The sequence below is a fragment of the Tubulanus polymorphus genome, chromosome 5 (genome assembly GCF_964204645.1).
Source record: "Tubulanus polymorphus chromosome 5, tnTubPoly1.2, whole genome shotgun sequence".
Lineage (NCBI taxonomy): Eukaryota > Metazoa > Nemertea > Palaeonemertea > Tubulaniformes > Tubulanidae > Tubulanus > Tubulanus polymorphus.
In genome coordinates this window covers 1,936,656-1,960,522 of record NC_134029.1, presented here as the reverse complement: position 1 = coordinate 1,960,522, position 23,867 = coordinate 1,936,656, and the positions used below count along the sequence as shown (strand labels likewise).

The 23,867-nt window shown below is 37.9% G+C and overlaps 1 protein-coding gene across 1 annotated transcript; it reads left to right on the top strand.

Annotated features, from left to right (window-relative positions):
• Positions 1-288: 288 nt before the first annotated feature.
• Positions 289-23,456, top strand: LOC141905085 (FRAS1-related extracellular matrix protein 2-like). Its single transcript, XM_074793829.1, has 24 exons — positions 289-5,254; positions 8,376-8,465; positions 10,668-10,814; positions 13,495-13,575; positions 13,873-14,022; positions 14,169-14,294; positions 14,770-15,018; positions 16,325-16,474; positions 16,830-17,039; positions 18,447-18,644; positions 18,728-18,886; positions 18,963-19,145; positions 19,223-19,353; positions 19,431-19,580; positions 19,819-20,026; positions 20,106-20,270; positions 20,345-20,639; positions 20,763-21,055; positions 21,183-21,287; positions 21,364-21,491; positions 21,566-21,827; positions 21,906-22,093; positions 22,185-22,334; positions 22,789-23,456. Exons 1-24 carry the CDS (start codon positions 310-312, stop codon positions 23,266-23,268), a joined length of 9,243 nt encoding a protein of 3,080 aa, XP_074649930.1. The 5' UTR covers positions 289-309; the 3' UTR covers positions 23,269-23,456.
• The last annotated feature ends 411 nt before the right edge of the window (positions 23,457-23,867 follow it).

Below are 23,867 nucleotides of genomic sequence, written 5' to 3'. Positions count from 1 at the left end.
AATTGTAGGTGTAAATTTGGTTTTTAGTTTGTTTATCTTTAGACAGCGTATTCCTACACCCTGAGTAGCCATGTGCTTCTCGCTTCTCTCAAAGTTGCTGCACTGTTATTACACAGTGAACCACCGCTGAGTGTGCACCACTTTACATCCACTCTCTCTCTCTCAGTGTCACTACATGGCACAATCTGTGAGTGTAGCTTTACTTTGATGCGGGAGATGATGTTGATCATGATTCCAGCATCCAGGAACACGAAGATGAATGGACCGAATTTTTCGAACGTGAGTTTGATATTCATCCGATTCGTCGAGATGACTGTATTTTTACTGATCGGAGAAAGTTTTACGCAAGATTACAGTCACTTATTGGAACAGAATATACTACGGGTAAACAGACAATTATCGGTACCATTCGGGCGGACTGTGTATTTAGATCCGAATAGACATTTAGGAATTCACGTCGAACCGGGAGATTCTTGCGTTGTGAAAATCTTGCACGATGTCACTAATCCGTGGAAACCGGGATTAATGTTTGCGCCCCCTAGTGGTGAGTTTCCTTGTCGTTTTGCTCCGGGGGCTGTTTATTATTCTCATTTCGGGGCGCGTAGCCCGGTGAAAGACACCATTAAATTACAGATCAAATACGATTCCCCGGCAGAAACTTTAATCATTCCATTTCTAATGACAGTTAAAATCACTTTCGAACCGTTCGATATCATCGAGAAAAACCAGCCTTTAGAAGTACCGCGTAACGAGCGATTCAGTCAAATCATCGATAATACCGTTTTAAATTTCAATTTCAACAAAGAAAATGAAAGATGCGCTTTAAGCGTGATCGGTAGTTTAACGGACGGCAATATCGGCAATCTTCCTCGATACGGAAAACTCGAAGGAGAATTAGAAGATTTGATCGAGAAAAGTTGTACGGAGTTTATAACGTCGGGACATCGGTACCGTCACACGAAAACTCTCAGATCTCCTCAACAAGATTTCATTCCAATGTTAGCGGAAGTTACCGATAATATGGGCAACGTCAGGCGCGAGTATTTTCAAATCACAGTCGAAATCAAAAGCGGCCACAAAAACACGAAACCTAAAGCGAACCCTCGAGCTCACTTGATAATGGAAGTCAATCAGTTCGTGATGACGGCAATTACCACTAAAATCCTCGCCGCTGAAGACTTAGAAACGCCGGCTAGTAATTTAGTATTTCGCGTCTCCGGACGGCTGCCTAACGGAGGAGGGATGATTGTCAGCACCGATGACAGACGACGCGAGATTACCGAATTCAGACAGAGTGATGTAAAGGATCTGAAAATCGCTTACACACCGCCGAGTTCTGATTCGAATAATCAGCGAATATTCCAGGCGGAGATGGTCGCTGTGGACGAGGAAGGGTTAATATCCGATCCGTTTACTCTGATGATCGTCGTTAAACCGAAGAATACGCTCGCTCCGATAGTAACCACAAATACCGGGTTATCACTATACGAAGGACAGTCGCGCACGATCAAATTATTGAATCTAGAAATTTCCGATGAAGATAACCTGAGATTGGTTCGGGTTTCGGTTATCGGTGGATTAAGACACGGTGAATTACACATTCTGGGTGGAAAGAGGGAATATTTTACTCCGTCTGATCTGGCATCGGGGTTAGTCACGTACCAGCACGATGGTAGCGATACGTACAGCGATAATATCGTGTTTCGTATGACGGACGGAACGAATGAAGTTGAGTTTCTGTTTGCGGTTATAATCTACCCAGTCGATGACACGGCGCCAGTCGTCGATATAAACACCGGTATTACTATCAGACGCGGTGACTATTTCCTGATATCTCGGTTTATTCTCAGCGCGACCGACGTCGACAGCGAGGATTCCAGTATCCGGTTCCGTTTGGTGCCGCCATTTTCTCGCGAGAGTCAGGTCGTGTTCCGGCAGACGCAGGCTCCGTTTGAACCGAAGACCTGGCGACGAGTGAACGATCATTACGAACGCGCGGTGATGCAGTGGACGCGAAGAGACATCGACGACGAGCGAGTTTATTATAAACACGTCGGAGATCAACGTTCTCATCCGTTCATGGATCGACTACGTTTTCACGTTCTCGACAATAACGTGCCACCGAACGAATCGTCCGATAAGGAAATAGTTATCAAAGTTCTACCGTACGATAGCAGTCCACCTCAGATGCATCCCGATGCCAAAATGCAGATGGTCGTACAGGAGTCGATATTGACGCCGTTTGGTAAACATCACCTGCGCTATACGGACGAAACTACTCACGATCGAGATATCAAATATACCATCACTAAACTACCGCACGATATCGACGAATCGAAACGTTCGAACGCTGGAAAAATTGTTCTAACCGACAATCCGAGCGTAGAAGTGACAACTTTCAACCAGGCGCAGGTGAACCATCATCTAATCGCTTATAAACCACCTAGCGAAGAACTCGGAATCGCAACCAGAGTCGTCATATTCAACTATAAAGTCGAGGATCCGAATGGTAACGCTTTACCCGATCAGATGTTTAAGATCAGTTTGAGACCGATCGATAATAAACCACCGACGGTTTTACATCGGAAATTTAGAGTAATGGAGAACGGATTCTACGTGCTGAAAACTGACGTGCTAGATGTCGTAGATCCCGATACAGATGTGAATAATCTGATCTTTACGATCACTGATTTACCCGACCACGGACGGATTCAACTTGATGGTAAAATGTTACAAGTCGGTGACAAGTTTAAACGCGACGACATCCAGCGCGGGGCAATGGTTTACGTGAATACAGGAGTCGAGATGGAGCTCGATAATTTCTGTTTCGATGTAACTGATGGCATTCACCACGTAGAGGGTTCGGTTAATATAGAAATAAAGAGTATCGACGATGAAGCTCCAACTTTAGAAGTTCCTGATGGAAGTCTGAGCGTGTTCCTGGAGGTCGGTGAAGGTCAGTCGGTGACTTTAACTACCGATAAAATCCGTGCCATAGATCGAGACACGGATGACCTTCTACTGACCTTCATAATCGACGTCCAACCTAGAGAAGGAATTGTGGCTTTGAACGGAAGAAGAGTTCGTCAGTTTACGCAGAAAGATGTCGTCGAAGGTCGCATCAGTTATCGTCACGTCGGGGGAGAAATCGGACTGAAAAGTCGCAAAGACAGTTTCAATCTAACGATCTCGGACATGTCACATGACTGGATAGTCGGCGGAAACAAGATCAATAAAGTGACTATTTATATAACTATACTTCCTATCGATAACGAAGCACCTGTTATCGTAATTGGACATGTTTTTACGGTTGAAGAAGGAGGTAAAGCTGCCATCATGTCTCCGCATTTAATGGCCAGTGATACGGACACGGAGATGACCGATATCGTGTGTACGATTACGGATCAACCGCAGCACGGATACCTGGAGAACATCTCGCCTGCTCCCGGTTCACAGAAACCACGTCTCGGGATCATGATCAGTTCTTACACTATTAAAGAAATCTACGGCGGCAAAATAAACTACGTTCAAAGTATTCATAAAGGTTTAGAACCGGTAGAAGATAAATTCTCATTCAGATGTTCGGACGGCGTTAACTCGTCGCCGAAATATCAATTCCCGGTGATCATTCTCCCGCAAAACGACGAACCTCCCGAAATCTATGTACGAGAATTCGTAGTTTTAGAAGGACGAAGTTTACAGATCGATACTCCGATACTGAACGCGTTAGATCGAGACGTTCCTCCCGATAAACTCTTCTTTACGATCTTAGAACATCCGACGCACGGTAGTATTCTCCGTCAGAAACCGACCGGAGCCGTCCTCGCTCATAATTTCTCGCTGGCCGATATTTCCGTCGCTTCGACACTCGTTTACGAACACGATGATTCCGAAACGAAGTCCGACGAATTCAAGATCCGGGTTTCCGACGGTATTCACAGCGTCGACAATAAAGTCGTGGTCGCCGTGATACCAGTGGACGACGAAACACCGGTTCTCGAGGTTAATAATGGTTTACACGTAGAACGAGGTAAAATGCGTCTGATCAGTAACGACGTCCTCAGAGCGACTGACCTCGACTCGGACGACGAGAATCTTCTTTACGTCATTTGGAAAGAACCGACTCACGGTAAACTACAACGAGTTAAAAACCAGATCACTGAAAACCTGACGACTTCGATGAACTTCACTCAGCGAGAACTCGACGCCGGTCAGTTACGTTATTTCCATAAAGGATCCGGAGATTATCGTGATCTGATTAAATTCGATGTTACCGATGGTTTTAATCCGTTGGTCGATCAGTATTTTCATATCGTAGTCGATGGAGTTGATCTGATTTATCCTCAAGTCGTGAACAGCGGAGTCGAACTCGCCGAGGGCGGCGACGTCGTCATAACGACCGACGTTCTGTCGACCTCCGATCGGAACAGTCCCGACGAGAACCTGATTTATACGATCAGTCGCAGTCCGCGCAGCGGTCACCTCGAATCCGTCGATAAACCGGGAGAAAGGATTACGCAGTTTACGCAATTAGAACTCGCCGGTAATAAAATCAAATACGTTCACACAAGCGACGATGAAGAAAGGATGGATAGTTTCGAGTTTAAAGTCACCGATGGATTCAATACGATCGTTCAAACTTTCCGCATTTCAATCAGCGATATCGATAATAAAAAACCCGTATTGATGTTCAGTCCGTTGTCGGTGAAAGAAGGAAAGTCGAAGTTGATAACTCCGTTTAATCTAAAAGCCGTAGATCGCGACACGGAGGACAATAAAGTAAAGTTTCACGTGACGCAGTCTCCGATGCACGGACGCCTGTTAAAAGCCGGTTTACCCAGCACTCATCAGTTTACTATGGACGATTTAAATCAGAATCTGATCAGTTACGAACACGACGGAACGGAAACGATCGAAGATAAATTCATGTTCGTTGTCACCGACGGTTCGCATTACGACTTTTACGTTTATCCGAACACGAGAAGTACGACCAGAAGACCTCAGTTATTACAGATCAAAATCATTCCGGTCGATAACGGCGTTCCTTACATAGGAGCGAACTTCGGAGTTTCATCTCTGAGTCTCGACGATAATGGGCAGCGATACGGAGCAATCATTTCTAACAGGGAACTGAATGTTTTAGACAGAGACAGTCCTCCGAAATCGCTAGACTTCGAAGTCACGCATTCGCCAAAATATGGGATATTGGTGGATTTGGGTAAAGGCGGCCTGAATACAACGTCGTGGAGCCAAGGTAAGAACAATTTCAAATGATTCTTGACTATTGCCGTGAGCAAAACTGAAATAGTTAGAAGCGCGATATGATCAGTGATAGAACAGAATGAAAGAGGTGAAGATACAAGTTTTATGCTACAGGATATAAGATAGTGTTAAATCCGTCTAGTCAGGTGTGAGTACATGTAACTTGTAAAACAAGTGTTTTCATTACAACTGAAATCTCTTATAGTATGTTCTTCAATCTATCCATCTCACACAGATATTCATCATCTCACACTTAGATTTATTTATCACCCGGTTTCACGCTTCGTTTAAACTACAAAAGGTTATTGTTTTGAAATAGACTGTTTTCCGAAGGGCTGAAAGTTCAAAAGTTTCTAGGCAGGTGATGCTACGAGGACGCGATGAACTGAAGCTTAGGGAAAGTTTTCTGCAGCGAATTCTTGATCGGGGAAAAAACCGTTTTTCAAAATATCATCTAGAAGTCGAATGAAACACTTTATTTTATGCGATGAAACACAAGACAAGTTCGTTGTTTCTGATGATACCTGTGTCAACAGTGGAAACATTGGTTACATTTTAATGAATGTAAAATTTGTGGCATCATTCTATTTACGTTGTAGATATTCTAGAGGATTTATATAGTTCACTGTAAGTTCAACTCTTTGATTTTTGTTAGCTCAATATCCTGCTCCGATGCTACAAATGTTTTTGGAAACCATCATCCACTTATAATACATTTACGGCGAGGTATGATGAACGCAGAAGAAACTATTGTAACTATTTGAAATAGAACATGAGGGTACTCGAAAAAACCGATCTATGTTCCCGTGCGGACTCTTGTAATTCATGAAAGCGACGTTATTGTTGTACTGACTAGGATTATACGGGCGCTAGTCAATATTTGCTAGTCGTCAATGTTTGCCTAGTCGTAGTAAATGGTATCATTGATGACAATTATTTGTCGTGTAGACTTTAGACGGAGATTTTATAATTGGGGTGACTCATACCGGTCTTCTCGAGATGTCATAATATTTGATATATCGGTGCTGATGAATTCGCTGATAAAAACAACAGATCTCGAAGTCCCTGGAGTCGTAGCAGTCAGTCAACTGTTGCTGAATTCAGTCTGTCTGATTTGTTGATGGATTTTGTCGTTCATCGATGCAGAAACTGAGATTATTTTATTCCTATTATTAATTCATTTGTAAATCTGGAACGATGGTTTCATTTCGCGCTTCAATTGAAGCAGATGTATCGGGAATATCGGGAATGCAATCTTTCATCTATCCAGTTCATGAAGCGTTCCTTCTGAAATCTGAAGGAAAATCGTGTCAAAACGCTCCTTTACTGAGAACAAATTGTTTCAAGTTTTCCTACAGAATACTTGAAACTGAACTGCGAACGAACGCGGTGCTTGAGAAGCTCAGTATTAGTTAAAGTGGTTGTGTGTTGTATGTGAATGGAACTGATGTGAAAAAACAGTTGTTTCATTCTTTACTCTTTACAACAACTCAGCTTCTTAAATTCCTGTCATATCAACAAATCATGTGCGCTTACTGTTTCTCTATACTGTCTGTAAATTATACATTCTTTTCCTGAAATTCTATCGTTTTGACTGATTCAAAAACGTTCAGTCTATCCTCTCGATGAAGTCCTCCAAATTTCAGTCCAGGGCCACAGCTCGATGATTGTTAAAACTTACACGAGTATTAGCACCTTGTGTTGTTACTCTTCCTCCACTCCCAGTCTCTCATCAACCTGCTTTTGATGATGATTTTTACACGTGAATATCATTACACCAGATTCTTTCTCAGCGCACCTACCTGTTCCTACTTGTTCGTTTTGAAATAATTAGTGCCGTTATCTCTGCGTAGTTTGACTGTTTTTCATAAGATGACCTCGCACCTAAAAAAAATTAATCCAGACATAACACGCATTTTCTTTAAAAAATTCATCCCACTTTAAAAACTTTTGTTATTGATTATAGAATGTAGTTTAGTCGTGTATTTTTCGTATCCGTAGATTTGATTCGAGGCTAGATTTTAGTATTGATCAAATGTTGCGATAGTGAAAATTTATTGATCAGCGCCGAAGCCTACGAGTATCAAAGATTGACCATCAAATAGCGTGATAGATGTTTCATTCGGTCCATTATTGTACGAATAAAGCCTGACATGGATTAACAAGTCAATGATAAATTGACATAGAATCCTCGCAGCTTCGGCGAGATTTCCAGTGAAGCAAACGAGATAAGTTCCTGCTCAGAATTATCTCTGCTGGAATAGATGTTCATTCTGCTGTAAAATCAACGTTCTTAATCTCATTATATCGATCTTTCATCTGTTTTCTCTTGTCTTATAATTTCGTTGCGCTCTCGCAATTTGATAAACAGCGCTTTCATCATCATCATCGCCAGGGACGAACGTTAAAAGCCGAATGTTTTCGTTACTCGATGCTTGGCGCCGCCGAAAAAATATTATTTGTATCTCGGGCACAATAGAAAAACTGTATCATCGCGTTGTTAGTGATGTTGTTTTACCACAAAAACAAAAAAGTGAATGTTTCTTACGAAAACATAAAGGTCCCCCCACTGTCCTAACAGATTTTAGATGGAAGTGTTGTGAGTGTATCAAAGTGCTATCTGTGAGGTGGAATCTTCTTTCCGAATCATCCCAGACCTGATACGAATGAAATTATGTTGTTTTGTGCATTCTATCGTTTAAAATCACTACCAAATATGGGAATTCTATGATTCATTGATATGTCTGATACTGAAACTGCATTTTTACTGAAGAAATTAATAGTACTCTGAACTGAGTAATTTCAGTATGAAGGGTAATAGTACTGGTGTTGAATGAGTTACTGGTCTATAATCTATGTTTATGTTATTAGGTTAATTAGGTATGAGGTTGATATTTAGTTAGTAAGCTAACCTATTATCAGGTGCGCCCTACGTGTATTTATCCTTTGAATCATTTATTTTCGCTTGGTTTGTCTTTTAACCTTGAATAATTTTCAGCTGTTTTTACTATTGAAATTAAAATGCGAAAGTCTTGAACAAAAATGGGATGGGTTTGTAAGTGGAGTTTTTTTAGACAGTTTTGTTGAAATAAATGATTTGTTTATTTTTGTAGATGATATCGATGGATCGAGAATCAAATATGTTTTAACACGAGGTATTAATGCTACGAGTGATGAATTCATATTTAAAGTCACTGATAAGGGTAAGTACGAGTTATTGAATCAGTTATCAGCCAATGAATGTCGAAATGCTACCAATTCAAAGACTTTTACACGCATTGGGAACAAATTTTTTACTTGCTGTAAATGTTCTACTGAATTGTGATCTATCCCAAATAAGGAAATGGGAGATTTATTAGTGACAAATGTTAATTGAATTAATTATACAACTATATATAATGAATGGGAATAAATCATAAATGATTTTTTCGTCGCTGGTTACTACATCACGTCAAATGATATTTAAAAATGAAATTCTGTAGTAAACAACATGGAGCGGTAATATTGCCTTCTATGAATATGAGTATAAAAGAGATTATTATGAGGAGAGAGTAATCTGCAGTGAAGTGCTGCTGGTATATATGCATCCATTGAGACAATGATTATGTAATTGTGGTTGATTTTTAACTCAGCTCCCGGGCACAGACCAGGATATACGGGTACTAGAAGTTGTTTTTTTAATTTTCATTCATTCTGTGCTAGATCGAGATACATCTAAAAAACAAATGAGTTACTACTTTACTATTGTGGACTAAAGAGTCACCTAGTTACCCAGATCAGTCATTACCATCATCAGCCAAATATGGCAGAGTTTTTTCTACATCAGTTGTTTAATGAATCATCAGGAAATCTATGAAGTACAAATATTCCCGGTTGACGAATGTTGTTGCTCGCCACATTTATATGTTTTACGTAATTTAGACGTATTTGTGGTTCTCAACTGCAGTCTTATCGAAGACTAGAGACGCATATTTCTTAACTTCATAAGGGTTTTAAACTTTCTGTGTTGTTTAGTATTTTTATCGAGAATATATTGCTCAATCCACTCACACCAACAACAGGTGGTTCTACTACAGGGAGTTGCCGCCTCCCTGAAGGAGGGGTAATTTTTTTCTAACGAGAAGGATTGTTGACTTTGATGGATGTGGGGTTCTAACTCTATACCTTCAAAACATTCCTATTTTGACCCTTGCAGGTTTTTTGGTGGAATGGAATTTTACTATATATTTTTACTACGCACAATTTTCTATTCAAATTAGATTAACGAAGGCAAGAACAATCTGTGGAATTTCACTGAACTAAAATGAGCAGATTTCTACATTGTCATTCAAACCCTTCAAATTTCGATCTTATCCATAATTAAAATCTATCGCTGTGGATATATGGGTCGTACTTCCCAAGGAGAGATAGAGAGAGGAGAGATGACTCCAGTAAATTCTCGATCAATAAAGTCATGCATCAGTTCGTTACAACATTTAGAAATTAATAAGTTGTCAGCTATCATTTTACGATGTAAACGACTGAAAGGTTGAGACTACATGCATAAGTTTGTATTGAGGTTGTGTAGTAAACTAATGTTTAGTTTATCAAAGCGATAACATTCACGTTTTTAAGAACGTTTTATCACGTTAAACTTATCTTTGCGAGTTGCTTCTTCGAAGCCCAGGTGATAAGTTTTGCCGATTAAGGTGATTAAATCTTCACGAGAAATACTCCCCTCAACATAAACTCTCTCTTTCGAGAAGTAATTTGTTTTTTCATCGAGATAATACCCGGGTGGGAACCACCACCGTGAATCCATCCGGGATTCTCAGATACTGGCTCCCGGCTTATGCTGCGGATAAGATCGATTTTCTTGTCAGGAAATTAAATTACAACTTTTTAATCGCTTCGATAAAACATGATTTTGATGATGTTTTCTGGTGATCTATGCAGCAATGATCAGTCGTGAGTTACGCGCTCGCTCGTAACTGTGATTGACCGCAGTCTGTGGTAGCTGTTTAATAGTCTTAATTGAAAAGATTCCTATAATTACTGTGTAATTTACAACTCACAGACGTGTTTGGAATATTGGCAATGGTTGTAATTATCTGATCAGAATGTCTTCAATGTCCCTCGAAATAGGTTTAACCCTTTGAGAACCAAGAGCTTCAGTTTGAATCACAGGATCCTGCATAATGTCAAAGATGAAACATACATCTGGGCTAATGTTACTGATAATACAGTCAGACTTTCTTGAAATGCCATGATTATGGCAATCATTATGTTAACCATTTATCCAAATGATGACTTACGCTTAGTAGATTGAATAGAAAATATTAATTAAGACTCAAAAAGGAGATGACGACTTAAGAAAGTTTAACCGTTAAATTATTTTGTTTTCTGATGAAATGTATTTCTTATAGGAGGTAACAGTTTAGAAAAGCAAAGATTTACATTGAACTGGCCATGGATCTCGCTGGAGAAAAGTGAATACATAATTCTCGAAACAAAGCGTCACCTCGAGTTGACCCTGAAACGTAGAGGATATCTGAAAGAAACGTCATTTGTCAGTAAGTACAGTTCATTATATGACATTTTGTTTTTACTTTTGAACAAATATTTAGTCCACTATCCTCTATCCACTATCGCATTTCACCTGATGATGGCTGTTATTCATCAAGCGAAATGTTGTGCTTCCATTATGATAAATTATTTCATATAAAATTCGAATTGTGTGACTTGTTTGATTATCCTGTGTCGAGTTCAGAAATGCGCTGTTTGTAATTTTTTAGTTCAAACGCGCAGTAGTACATACTCATGCAACAGTTTCTAGTTGTTTCTTTATATGTTGTGGTTGATTAGGCAACTCATTTTCTGTTATCGCAGTTTTCCCACTCAAAACAGCGAGCGATCCTTCAATAAGATTCAGATTGGCATGAATTGTCAAGAAAGCAGCGCTAATCTATTCTACAGAGATCTACGGGAGGTTTAAATATCGCTCCGTGTATCAGCAGCAGCAGCAGCAGCAGCGATCAGAGGAGAAACTTTCCCTGATATTGAGCAAGTTGTTGATAGCATTTTTACAACCTGTTTGTTATTCCACAAGATTTTTAAAAATTTGTGTTTCTTGTTTTTAATCCAGCAATGATTAGCCGAGTTAGTTTTGGTTCTTGTCGATCTTTTTAATGTTTAATGTTTAATGACTATCAAAATGTGTGAAGTAAATGCCTGATAGTTCAATGTAAACACGCTTGCTTACAAGAAAGCTGACAAACGATAAGAAAGGGTTACTACTCGAGGTTTAAAGGCTACACGATGAATTCAGATTGAAAATCGTATGTGCAGCACAGGTGAGGTTTGGTCCAGCACCAGGTGTACAGTTTTAAACACTTCATCGACCGTGTTTACAATAACGTAAGAGCATTTATCTGAAAGTCCCTTCATGAATCTAAATGTTTGTAGCAATTTCCCTCCTTGTGTAAGCAATTACTCAATTGGAAATTTACAAAAACTTTGGGGAGACCATCGTATTGCAAACACAGTAGCTTGTTGACAGTAAACATTATGTACAGGATTTGCTAGATTTCTGAGAAGTCTCGTAGACCTACATAGCATCATCTCGAACTGATTTGGTTTTTTTCAGTGCACAGTTTATGCAGCTATCTGGGCACTAGTTCCAATTAGTAGCATATTGTACTCATTAGCTTAACTACTTTCTCAAAAGTTTTGAAAATCTGTTTGAAATTTCTGCCGCTATGTTTAACTGTGATTCACCTCTCGCCGAATGGAAGGTGTTTTAGTGCTGACAGTCAGGTAATCATTTCAGGCTCTATGTGTGAGATATTTCTCATATTTTCTCGACTTAAGATTCAGTTTTTGTATTGTAGAATATCAGCATTTTCTAATTATTTCTACAGACCGTTTATTTACCTTGGTTGCTGAATTTTTCTTACAGAAACTCCAGGAATTGGTATTTTTGAAATTTCTGAAGTTTATTTTATCCAAGGAGGGTTTACTTTCTCTTCCTTTATCCAAATTACTAACGTTCAGCTGTTTTCTGACCTCTGAGTTATAAAACCAAGCAGTCGAGAGATTATCATTTATCCTCCCTGAAGGGATTAGATTGGGGTTTATTACTGATAGGATTGGTTTAGGGAGGTATAGATTAGACAGCCTTCAGCGTGGATAATATTTGGTCTAGTAGTGTGGGGTTTGTTTGGGCAGGTGTGCCTGTGTACTAGGTTTTTACTTCATGTTTATTTGGTATTCATTTGCAGCACTTTGATATTACTTCACTTTACTTATGTTTCATTCATATAAATAATTTAAGGTATATTGTAACCCAAACTGATAAAAATGATGTGTCCCATAGTCACGGGGTATTCTTAAAGATCTATGGTTAAGATATTTAGGTTATTTGTCAATCGTTGAAAGTGTTAAGTTAAATTTCTGTGATAAACACATTGGTTCAACTCGATATGTTTGTAAAGAGTATGACTTTAATATTGGAATAGCGAGGAAGTTCCCCTGACTTGCCATGAATGACCTCAGTTCACTGCATGGCATTCATCAACCACATCAAGACTAGGGTTAGCCAATCGGATTTCCCCTTTCAGCCACTCGTTGGTCATCTTGTCATTCATATCGTAACTACCATTGATACATTCATTCAAATACAACAATGTTGGGATCAGGGAAATTTTGAATGACAAATCAATTTGATGATTTGTATTGCAGCGAGAAAATGAACATCCATTATCATTGGCATAATTAAAGTGCTCCCTGAATCTACCCAGCAATGATTGATACACGTTTGTTTGTTTTATTATGAATGAAGCTATCAACATTGCGTGTTATGTTTTGAATTCCAGTTTCAGTATTAGTGGGTGGTTTTGCGTGATAATCAGGTTTTTGCTCCGATGTTATACCTGCTGGTTTATCCAAATTTTTATCCCACCCCATCAACATTGAATGCTAATGTCTTAGTAGATGAACGTAATGCACAGAGTGTTTATAAGAAAACTTCAAGTAACAACTTAAGATTCGTAGCTTTTTCTAAACAACACTTCCTTTGTTGAAGATGGATTTTGTTAGTTTGTTTTAGCGTATATTGCTTCCTCTAAAAGTAAGTTAGCCGCGGAGGAATGTTTAATTTATTTTCGATGTTGGCCTCGAAGAAAAGAAGTGATTTTCACATAATTTCTTTGTATATGAACTGATGATAAAGTGTATTATGTTGTTTTTGATCAGGTATCGGACCCATTGATGGCTCTGCCAGAAAGAGTGAAGATTTCAAGCCTCGTTATGCCACTCAAGTTCAATTTAATCCAGGTAACTAACATCCCCTGATATGAATTTCTAAGATAAAATCTTTTTTGCATAGATTTTATATTTTTCAACCATCTCAGAAATGTAAGTTCATGTAAATTGCATTGAAGCAGTTTAGATGTTTATCCTATAGATATGAGAGAACCTTTATGAATGTTTCTACAGAAACCTGACCAGTAAAACTCTCAGCATTGAGATAACACTAAGTGATGTGGGCTGTTTATACCATTAAACAATACAATTAGGAATAAGAGAAACTCGATATTGTTCTGTGGTAAATAGATGTTTTATTGTTTACAGGTCAAACTAGTAAGAAATGGAGGTTACGAATGGTTGATGATGATCAGTTTGAGAAAGAAGAACAATTCAGGGTTCATATTAGTGAACCGATAATGGCTTTAATTGAGGAACCAACTACGGCTTTGATCACAGTCAGGGATCCTGAAGATGGTACGCATACAGTCCTGACTTCTGCAGTATTCATAATATGAAGTCTCCATTAGCCAGCTCTCCTATTGAAGATACTCTTCATTTTTAAATAATTTCTGTATCTGTGAAATGCTTTTCTTTGATAAGTAATGATGGTATATTTACAGAATCGACAGTATCGTTCAGAGAAGCCGCGTACAATGTATCAGAAGATATCGGTGTATTGACAGTGCCGATTCATCGGTCTGGTGATCTGATGAATGAATTTATGGTTATCTGTGCTACGGAACAAGGTCTGTTTATATAACTCAAAACAAAGCTGAAACCTGAATACTAATAACAATTTCTCTTTTTATTTTAACCCTGGGTTTCGGCTACTTCATAAATTCCTATGGTTATTCTCTCAGGGGCTGATTTCATGACTATGAGTTGAGTTAAAGTTAACATCAGGTCTGGCCTCCCCTTAAATTTGAGACTCCCCAAAAAATGTTGACAAAAATCTTTTTTAATTTCTGGTGAATTTGTTTCATGATTCATCATAAAAATTCAGTTTCGGATGCCTAGAAATGGCTTCAGAAGACACTAAAATTTCTGAACCCCCTTTGTTAGCTATGCGCCTTTGGTGCTCGCTTTGTTGGGGTGCCCCTTATGACGCAAAAAGGTACCCTTCATACAATGACCCGAGATGGAAATCTCTTTACTGCGCTAGAATTCTAAACCAATCATTCAGACAGTATCGATCAATATCTGTAATTTTTTTCATCACAGATTCAGCGACTGGAACTATTCCGGGTACTGTAACGTCTTACAGTGATTATATTACGCGTCCAGAAGATCAGTCGAGCGCGATCAGATTTGACAGATACGAGAAACAGAAAACATGTCGTCTTACGATCATAGACGACGCGTTATTCGAGGAGCAAGAATCGTTTCGAGTTCGATTGAGCGTTCCAATCGGTGGACGACTAGGACTCATTAATACTACTATTATAACTATCAAACCAGATGAGAATGACAGTAAGTAGAATGTGATATTACTTTATAGGATTGAAAATGAAGAGTCAGAGTTTACAGTTTATTTGATAATTCCAAGTGTTGAGTTTTCTTTGATGTGCAGCGAAGATTAAAGTGACACAGTAGACACTGCCTGTAATAGATTGGAATTTGATTTACATTCTGTTGCTTAATGGTTCTAAGATTTGTGTTCAGGTTTAGTAAAAATTCAACTTGAAAGCATTTGAGAGGAATCTACTGTATGTTTGATGTTCAGTGGTCTCTCTTTTTCAATGAATTAGATGTTCATCGTCACCAGAAAATGTGCCAATCATCTATCGAGGAATGTATCATAATCTCACGTTGAAATCATATAATGCAGTTGTAGTCAGACTGCTGTTGACCGTATATAGTGAATGAGATAGAAACTATTTACTAAAATAACGAGATCTGTTTGTGAAAATTAGTCGTAACAAGTGATTATAGATCATTAAATGATGAGACAGGTCGCGATAATTTACAGGTCGTATCTGTAATTACTGTTACTGTTTATAGAGGTATCAGTATATTCATATTATAGGGATTTTTATTTATTTTCCGCATCAGGCTTAATTGTTTTATATCTGATAATTGTTGGTATTTTTATGTCAGTTGACATTTTTGCGATGATTCCACGCGATAAAATTGTGTCAATTGGTATGTGATGCTACATTTCAATTCTAGCATTTTGTTAAATGAAGCCGAATCTGAAAGACCTCCATAATCGAAGATCATACTTCAAATACTGTGTGTTATTGATTATTAGAACCTCTGAAGGTCAAACATTCAACTCGTAAACGTTTGATCAAAATGAAACTTGACTGAGCTTATCTAGTGAATTCATTGTGTTTATATCTGGTGTAAATCTTCTAAAATCAACCGAGATCTGTTTGAAAATAAAACCGATCCGTAGAGAAACAAAAGGGCAATAAGTCAACGTCAAGCCAGATTCTCAAACATTGTAGGAATTAGGATCTATATGTTCGACCACTTGTAAAGTTTTATGGTATCTATAACTACGGTGCAGAGTAATAGGCTATTAATGTCGTAATATATTACTTCAACATATGTAATAGCACTTACATTACCTCAGTTATCTTCAACTCAGTTGGCTAACTAAGAGAGATATAAACTAGGAGAAAGATAAGGGACCACATTTACTGGCCTTCTCTGTCCATTCGTATCACATATTCACTCTGATCTTTAGAACCCTACAGAAATTAGCTGAAATGTTTTAATGACTTAAAATGCATACATATTCTTCTGATGCTGCATTTTGTTTTTGTTTTAGAGCCACAGGTTTATTTTAGTTCAGCCGAGTACGTTGTAGATGAAAGTGAAGGTCATGCTGAAGTGATAATTGTTCGCAGCGGTCCGGATGTCACTAAGTCTGCATCGGTTTTAGTACGAACTCGAGAAACTAATAATCAAACTGCTGAAGGTATAACTACAATTATTTTGCCTTAAAATGATTCATAATCCAGACCATAAATGACCAAAGATAGCAGAACAGTTGAAACTGTCTGATATTGAGCAGTTTTTCATCTCTACATTGACTCTTTCTATGAAGATATTGTTTTTCTTTTACCCGTTGCTATACATGAATCTAGAAAATGCGTCTAAGTTACCACGATATTCCTCTGGAATAACTGAGTTTGTTTGCTTAGATAATATATCAGTTTGCGCTTCTATAATCACCTGTATTTCTGCACATTTACGAAAAAAATTATTCGAGTTTTAATAAAGTTCTTTTCTCTTCGCCAGTAAACAGTTACCGTAATTGTTCGATATTTCAGCTAACGTTGACTACGTCCCGATTCAGCGTCGTGTAGAATTTCCTCCGGGGGTCGTACGTCAGAAAATACGCGTGAAAATCATCGACGACGCGGCTCGAGCAAAACTTGAAGGGGAAGAATTATTCAGCGTAGTTTTACGCGTTCCCGAAGGCGCTGAAATCGGTGAACCGGGCAAAGCTACGATCATTATTACAGACTCTAAGTCTGACTGTAAGTTTTTCAATAGTTCATATGACTTCGGTATTTGAGAACCATACCAGACTGATATAGAAAAAACACGCTCGCTGCTACTGAAAACTATCTTATGAAGTTAATTTAAGAAGGGAGATATCACTATAATTAACCTTACGGTGGTCAGAACATTCACCTCCTCTAGAATAGAACTTCATCAGTTATTTCTTTCAGTGGTGTATATTTTGTTTAGAAATTTTATCACCTCAGAAGCTGCCGGAATCAATCATTGATAGGTTTATATATCGAGCTCAAGTGTTTATTGACGAGTAATGATGATCTTGCATTATTTCAGCAGTTATGAGTTCAACTATTTTAGACCTGGAAACTACTCAGTACACCTCTACAGACCTCAACCTCTGTTTTAGTATCATTTTATCGATGTTCAACAACTGATATTGATTAAATTAGTTTGATTTATTAGGACCCCTGGTTTCACCAATATAGAACAAAACTACATTTATTCAATATTCAATATAAAAACTATGCGTTGATGTATTCAATTCAGTATACCAGCTCTGCAAAGAAGTAACATGAATCTCATTCAGTTCAATCAACCGTGAAATTCTACACAGTAACCTTGTGTTGTGGTTACCTAAATAGAGTTACTTCGATCCAACTCATCTCATAGTGTTAGATATCTTGAATTACTTAATTAAGTCTTCATAACATCAGGAAATTTACAACTAAGGTTATTTTTCTATGCTTAATTTCTATATTTAGTTCGAAGACATGACAATGCATTAAGTACCAGTGCTAATATAAACCTGGTCTATATATAGTTCAATGTTTCTAATTATGGTCTATTAATACTCAGGTAAATCTCGGCAATATTCAGTATATTTTAATTAAAGTTCTGTTTATATTCATTGATGGCTGTATAATAGTTTGATGCCAACTCTAAGAGGCACCTGTCTCAAACTAATGAGCTGTCTAACAATTACAACTACAATCTACGTCATATTTCAGACAAATTACTTTTGGTCGAGTTAAGTAAACGGGATTTACTTCCAACATCACTAGCACAAAAATCACTTACACTGCCTCTTAATAGTATTGTAAAATCTAATGGAGATTTTGATTAGAATTTGGCTTTTTAAAAACCAGCTGAGGAAAAAACCAAAACCGTGACTCAATAAATTTTTTAGAAATCACCTGTATTCGTATATACCTATATAACTGGTAAACGATATGTTAACACAACATAGTTCCTAAATCTTCTAAGTATTAGTTGTTCTTTTTTTGTAAGTTCATCGATATCGCATTTGTTTACTTTGTTTTTACCCGTGAACCGATGCAAGGATTATGCTGCATATTACAGTTCTAAGAATATGCATATTATGAATAATTGTGGTTCACCTGGTTCAAACGTTTCCTGTATTTCAGTGCCGCGATTCCAGTTCGGTAAATCTAAATATGAATTCGACGAGGCCGCCGGTCAGGTACAGGTTCCGATATTACGTTCAGGGGATCGAAGTTTTACAAATCAAATTCGCTGTTACACTCGCCAGGGGTCAGCACAGGTCGCCCGGGATTTTGTCGAACGTCCTAATTCAGACCTTTCCCTGATCACCTTTCATCCCGGTGAGTCTCTCAATAGAAAAATACTCATGAATCTATTTTAGGTTCGATTACTGAATATCACGTATTTTATATACATTTAACAGGAGAACGTGAGAAATCTTGCAATGTTCAAATGATAAATGATGATTTGTATGAAGCAAATGAAGAATTCAGATTATTATTGGGGATGACATCAGTGGCGAACTCAGTGATTTTTGGATCACCAAACACAACTGTAATTACAATCAATGATGAAAGGGACAGTAAGTATTGACTGTTCACTAACGTGAGAGAGAGAAAGTACATATACAAACTGCAAGCGTTAATTTCGTTTTACAGAAGCAGTTATTGGATTCGGTAAAAGGCAATACGTCGTAAAAGAACCGAGTAATTCAAATTCTAGAAAGTATTTGCGTATTCCGTTAAAACGAATGGGAGATCTGAGTAAAACTTCAGTTGTACGAGTATTCACTAGAGATGGATCGGCAAAATCTGGAATGGACTATAGTGGGTTTACTCAAGGTAATATATTATGAGTGTTAAGAATCTCATTGCAGATATTTCTACAGTACTTCTTTAATGATTTGGTGGTTTTATAGATTTCGAATTCATGCCGAATGTAACCGAACACATTCTTACTCTCGAAATACTTCACGACGAGCGACGCGAATTGACGGAAACCTTTTCGATTCACGTGCAGCCAGATCGTATTATGATTGCTGATATAGGGGTAGGTCTCTCGGTTACTCAGGTCTGAGATGCTTTTTAATATTTGTATCTGTAATGCTGTGATATTATTTTGCACAGACAAACCGTGTGATGGTTTTTATAGAAGACCAGAGTAAACCAACTGAAGTAACGTTTCCTTTGAAACCAGTTATTGTTTCACTGATGGATTACGAAGAAGCGGCAATTGCTAAGCCACCCATACATGGTTACCCTGTTGTCTGTATCACTGTAAGTCTGATTTTACGGCGCAAATGAGAATTTTCTTAATGTTAGAATATTTTGAATATAAGAATAGGATCCATGATGAAGGAAAAACTGATGTATTCTCAGTGTAGAAGATAATGAACAATCCCAGATTTTATGATATATTGATTATAAATTTATTCATCTGAAAGTGTTGAAATTCATCTAAATCATCTCTGAACATCAATTGTTCATCGGATTTCTTGATATTTCATATTTTCAGCCTTGTAATATCAACCATCCTGAATATGTGAAAACGACTAAACACTGCGCCCAACAAGGTATCAATGATACTCTATCTACATTCCGGTGGAAAACCTCAGCTCCGTCTGCTGAAGATGGTGTATCATTTCCGATGAAGAACTTGGATTCTGATACTTTTTTCACTTCTACAAAAGGAATTGTATTGGACAGCATTTACTTTTCACCAGGTAAGTGTTGCATTGCAAATTTCATTTTACAATGAATTCATTCTTCTTTACCAAAACCTATTTGATTATAATTGTTTAGGTAGTAGGATTCAGTGTGCTGCTACAGCTGTCAATGAATTAGGAGAACCAGGATTAGAATCTATCAGTAATATTGTCACTATCGACCCTGTAAAAGGAATTTGTCAGCCAAAGAACCCAGGAACGTACGGTGCTGATCCATACTCCGCTAAACTAAAATATACAGGTAGGAGACCTCTACTAGTTGCAGTGTAGCTAAGAAAAGAAGACTTGAATTTCATAATGCGTAATATTTTTCAGGTCCAGAGGACTCTCAGCATCCTAATACAATAGCTATATCTGTATCTATCCCACATAGAGATGGTATGCTACCAGTATTCTCTACTCAAACTCTGTCAAACTTTGAATTAACACTGAGTCGTAGCAGTTTCAGTAAAGGTCTACACAAATGTTCAAACCTGGTCATACCATCTCGTAATGGCAATAAGTTCAGTTTCATAACAAACTATGTACCGGTTGAGAATAGTAAGGATTCCTGGCAGCCTCATGAGTTCAGTAAATCACTGCGCACTGCAAAAACACTCAAATTCTACAAGTGAGTAATTATATTTATAACTATAGACTATAGTGCCTATTTTCAAACTGTTCGCTTCAGTAGAAATTATACCAGCTAAAAAATATTGATTCATGAAGTATTTTGGAACTCTTTCTTTATTAGGAATCTGAATCTGGAATCATGTCGCTGGGAGTTTGTGAACTATTACACAATGTCTGAACTGGTGAAGGACTGCGGCGGTGCTATTACTACTGATTCACAGGTTAAAGATGAAATACAGTCGTACGTAGCCGTGACTGTTCCGTTTTATCTGTCCTATATATTTCACTCTCCTGCCGCTCGTGGTGGATGGGCGAACTATGACCTCAATACAAGACTTGTGATGTCATTTGTTTATGATACCGCTGTCTTGTGGCAAGATGGAGTCAGTACACCAGCGAGTGCTGATCTTCAAGGTAATAATACCCTAAACCTGGTAACATATTTGACTCTTAAACTTATTTAAATAGTAGAGTCAAAACTGTGGAACTGATGATTCTCTTTTAAGTTTTCAATTTTGATAAAATCTGGTATTTTCTGCAGGACATTTGTATCCTACTAGTATGAGAATTCGTAAAGATAATCGTCTGGTCGTAACGTTTCGGACTGTAGCTCGGTTCCGTGGTCAGTTCGTGCTGTCACATTCACGTAAGTCAAGAATTACAACAAATAGACAACACATGCTAAATTACCTTAATCACTTGTGATATGATTGTGTTTGTAGGAACTAGTATGATGTCAGTAGTTACATGTGCTGATCATCCAGACATGACATTTACATTAGAATTGCTTCAGAGTGATTCTACATTTGTACAAGCAGAACAGACTTGGAGGTTCACCTCAGATTATGCAGTGAGTGTCTCTTAAAACTTGTATGAATATAATTGCACATATCAAAAGTAAATTTCATTTGAAATGTTTTGTAGGTTCGCGATTATTCAGGAAAGTATTTGATTCAATTGTTACCGTGTGTAACGAACTGGAATCAACCGTACAGTCTTCCGCTACAGTGTACCCCGAGAAGTGCTCTCAGTTTCGACTTGAAAGTTCGGTTCCAGCAAGTTAGCGATCCGGTTCCTGCTGAATATACACTTGATACTCAGTTTCAACTGGTGAAATCTAAAGATAAATGGGTTGCAGATGATGTACAGTCATTAACTACCAGTTCTAATTCAATGTTTATGCCTGGTTTGTATTCTTCTTGAATAAAACCCAGCAATATAAATATAAACTAAATATCATCCTTATGCACTTTGTATATTGTAGATGACCGTATTCATGGCCGGGTGGTTATGGATCCTGTTAAAGCAGTCAATGCTCCTTTCAAAGTTACGATTGAAAAGGTTTTTATCTGCACTGGTGAAGATGGATATGTGCCTAAATATGATCCTAGTAATGGTGAATATGGTTGCGTTGAGCAGTCACCTGAGCTACTATATACTTTCAAAATTCTAGTAAGTTTAAATCATCATATTTTCATCCACATTCAACTATGTGAATACCAGTATGGATGTTGAGAAAATACGTTTTCATTGTCATTAATAGGACAAAGATTCACCAGAAACAGTTAAAAAGTCATTCAGAGATATAAAGTTCAATGCCATGTTAGCGGGGGATGACATTGAAGCTCGGCAAATACTGAGACAATTATCAGGTGTTGATGGTTTCAGCATGGATGCACGACCTCTGTTTGAAGTAAGTGTAAATAGCTCCTCGCTGTATACAGCCTATATCATCAAACCATTGCACGGGTGGATCCAGGGTCCAATTTAGATAACCACACCAAATAAAAAAGGCACAGTGATAGGAATCAACCCAAGCCATACTCAACAAGTGCAATGTTGGCAATTCAGGTTCCCGATGAAATGATTGTTTGGGAAATAAGGGCACACCATCAAACTCCGACCCAAAAACCCATCGGATGTAGTATGTATATACTTGGAAATTTTGCGTCATGAAATTGCTCTAAAGTCATCTTGAACATCTTATGCTTTTCTTGAAGAAGGGGATTAGATTTTTTGAGTACCTCACGTGAGGCACCGTGGAACCGCCCTGCAATGTTCCTTAGGGAAGTCCACAAAATCCATTCATTTTGCTCCATTAATTGCTTTCCTCGCTTCTAATCGTCATTAAACGTTTCTCGTTTCAGGTTGACGCAGGACGTCAGTGGTATTTACACGCAATCTATACAATAAGCGTCGGTAATAATGTGAGGAAAAGGAGTATAACTCATGAATTAGGATTAAAATCTCGTACTCGACGCGATTCAATCGAACGTGAACAAAAAACTGACGCAAATTCATTGCAAACGAAAGGAAGAAACATCGCGCGTATATCGTTGAATTATACGGCAAAAGCATTAGAAATATACAGCGTTTATAACTACTCCTCCGCTGACTCAAACAATATGATGTCGAAATTATTACCGATAGTTTTAGGAATCTCAGGATTTTTAGTGATTTTAGTGATTATTGCGGTTGGATTGTACTGTCACAGACGTAAACACAGTCCTCCGCCTCCACCACCATCATCAACGGTTACAGTAATGACTGACACAGGTGAAGTGCATTCGATACATCGTAAAACTAATAACGGTACGACGCGTAGTAACAGAGCTGAACATTTATGAGTAAACGATTGCGACGACCCAAATACTCTTCAAATATTCTCAAAAAAATCCATTGATGATTTCTCGATTAATAGTTTATAGGTGTTCAACAATATGTTATGGTTAAAGTGTTCAGTAAAATATATCAAGGTGCTATAGATATCTGTCATTGTATTATGTATCATTTTTGTTTAGAACGTATTGAATATCTGTGTAACTTTGTAAATAAATGGAAATTGTCTCTTTTATAAAGAAAATGTTGTTTCATTTTAATTTTTGGATGCATGCGATTGGCTTATCAGTTGGCATTCGCTGTGACATAACTTATATTATGGAACGACATACGAGATATAAGACACAACATACAAGATATGAGATGTCAGGGTCACGACACGCCACGACATCTCTGTCATTCATTTAAATGCAATATGGTGCAATTTATCAAAACACAAACGTAACGTGAATTTATTATTATTTATTTTCAAAATTAAGAGTCAGTAATCACAAGTTACGAATTGAAACGGATCGTCATAAAAAACCAAAAATCCCGATAGAAAATAGAGAGTATGCCTCCTCTGCAAAAATGGTTCGATTGAGGATGAGCCGCATTTCCTCCTAGA

Coding starts and splice junctions, on each gene's coding strand:
- LOC141905085 (XM_074793829.1), top strand. CDS start 310: ATGACTGTATTTTTACTGATCGGAGAAAGTTTTACGCAAGATTACAGT. Junction 18,887..18,962: donor AATCAATGATGAAAGGGACA/GTAAGTATTGAC, acceptor TTCGTTTTACAG/AAGCAGTTATTGGATTCGGT. Junction 21,492..21,565: donor GGTTCACCTCAGATTATGCA/GTGAGTGTCTCT, acceptor AATGTTTTGTAG/GTTCGCGATTATTCAGGAAA.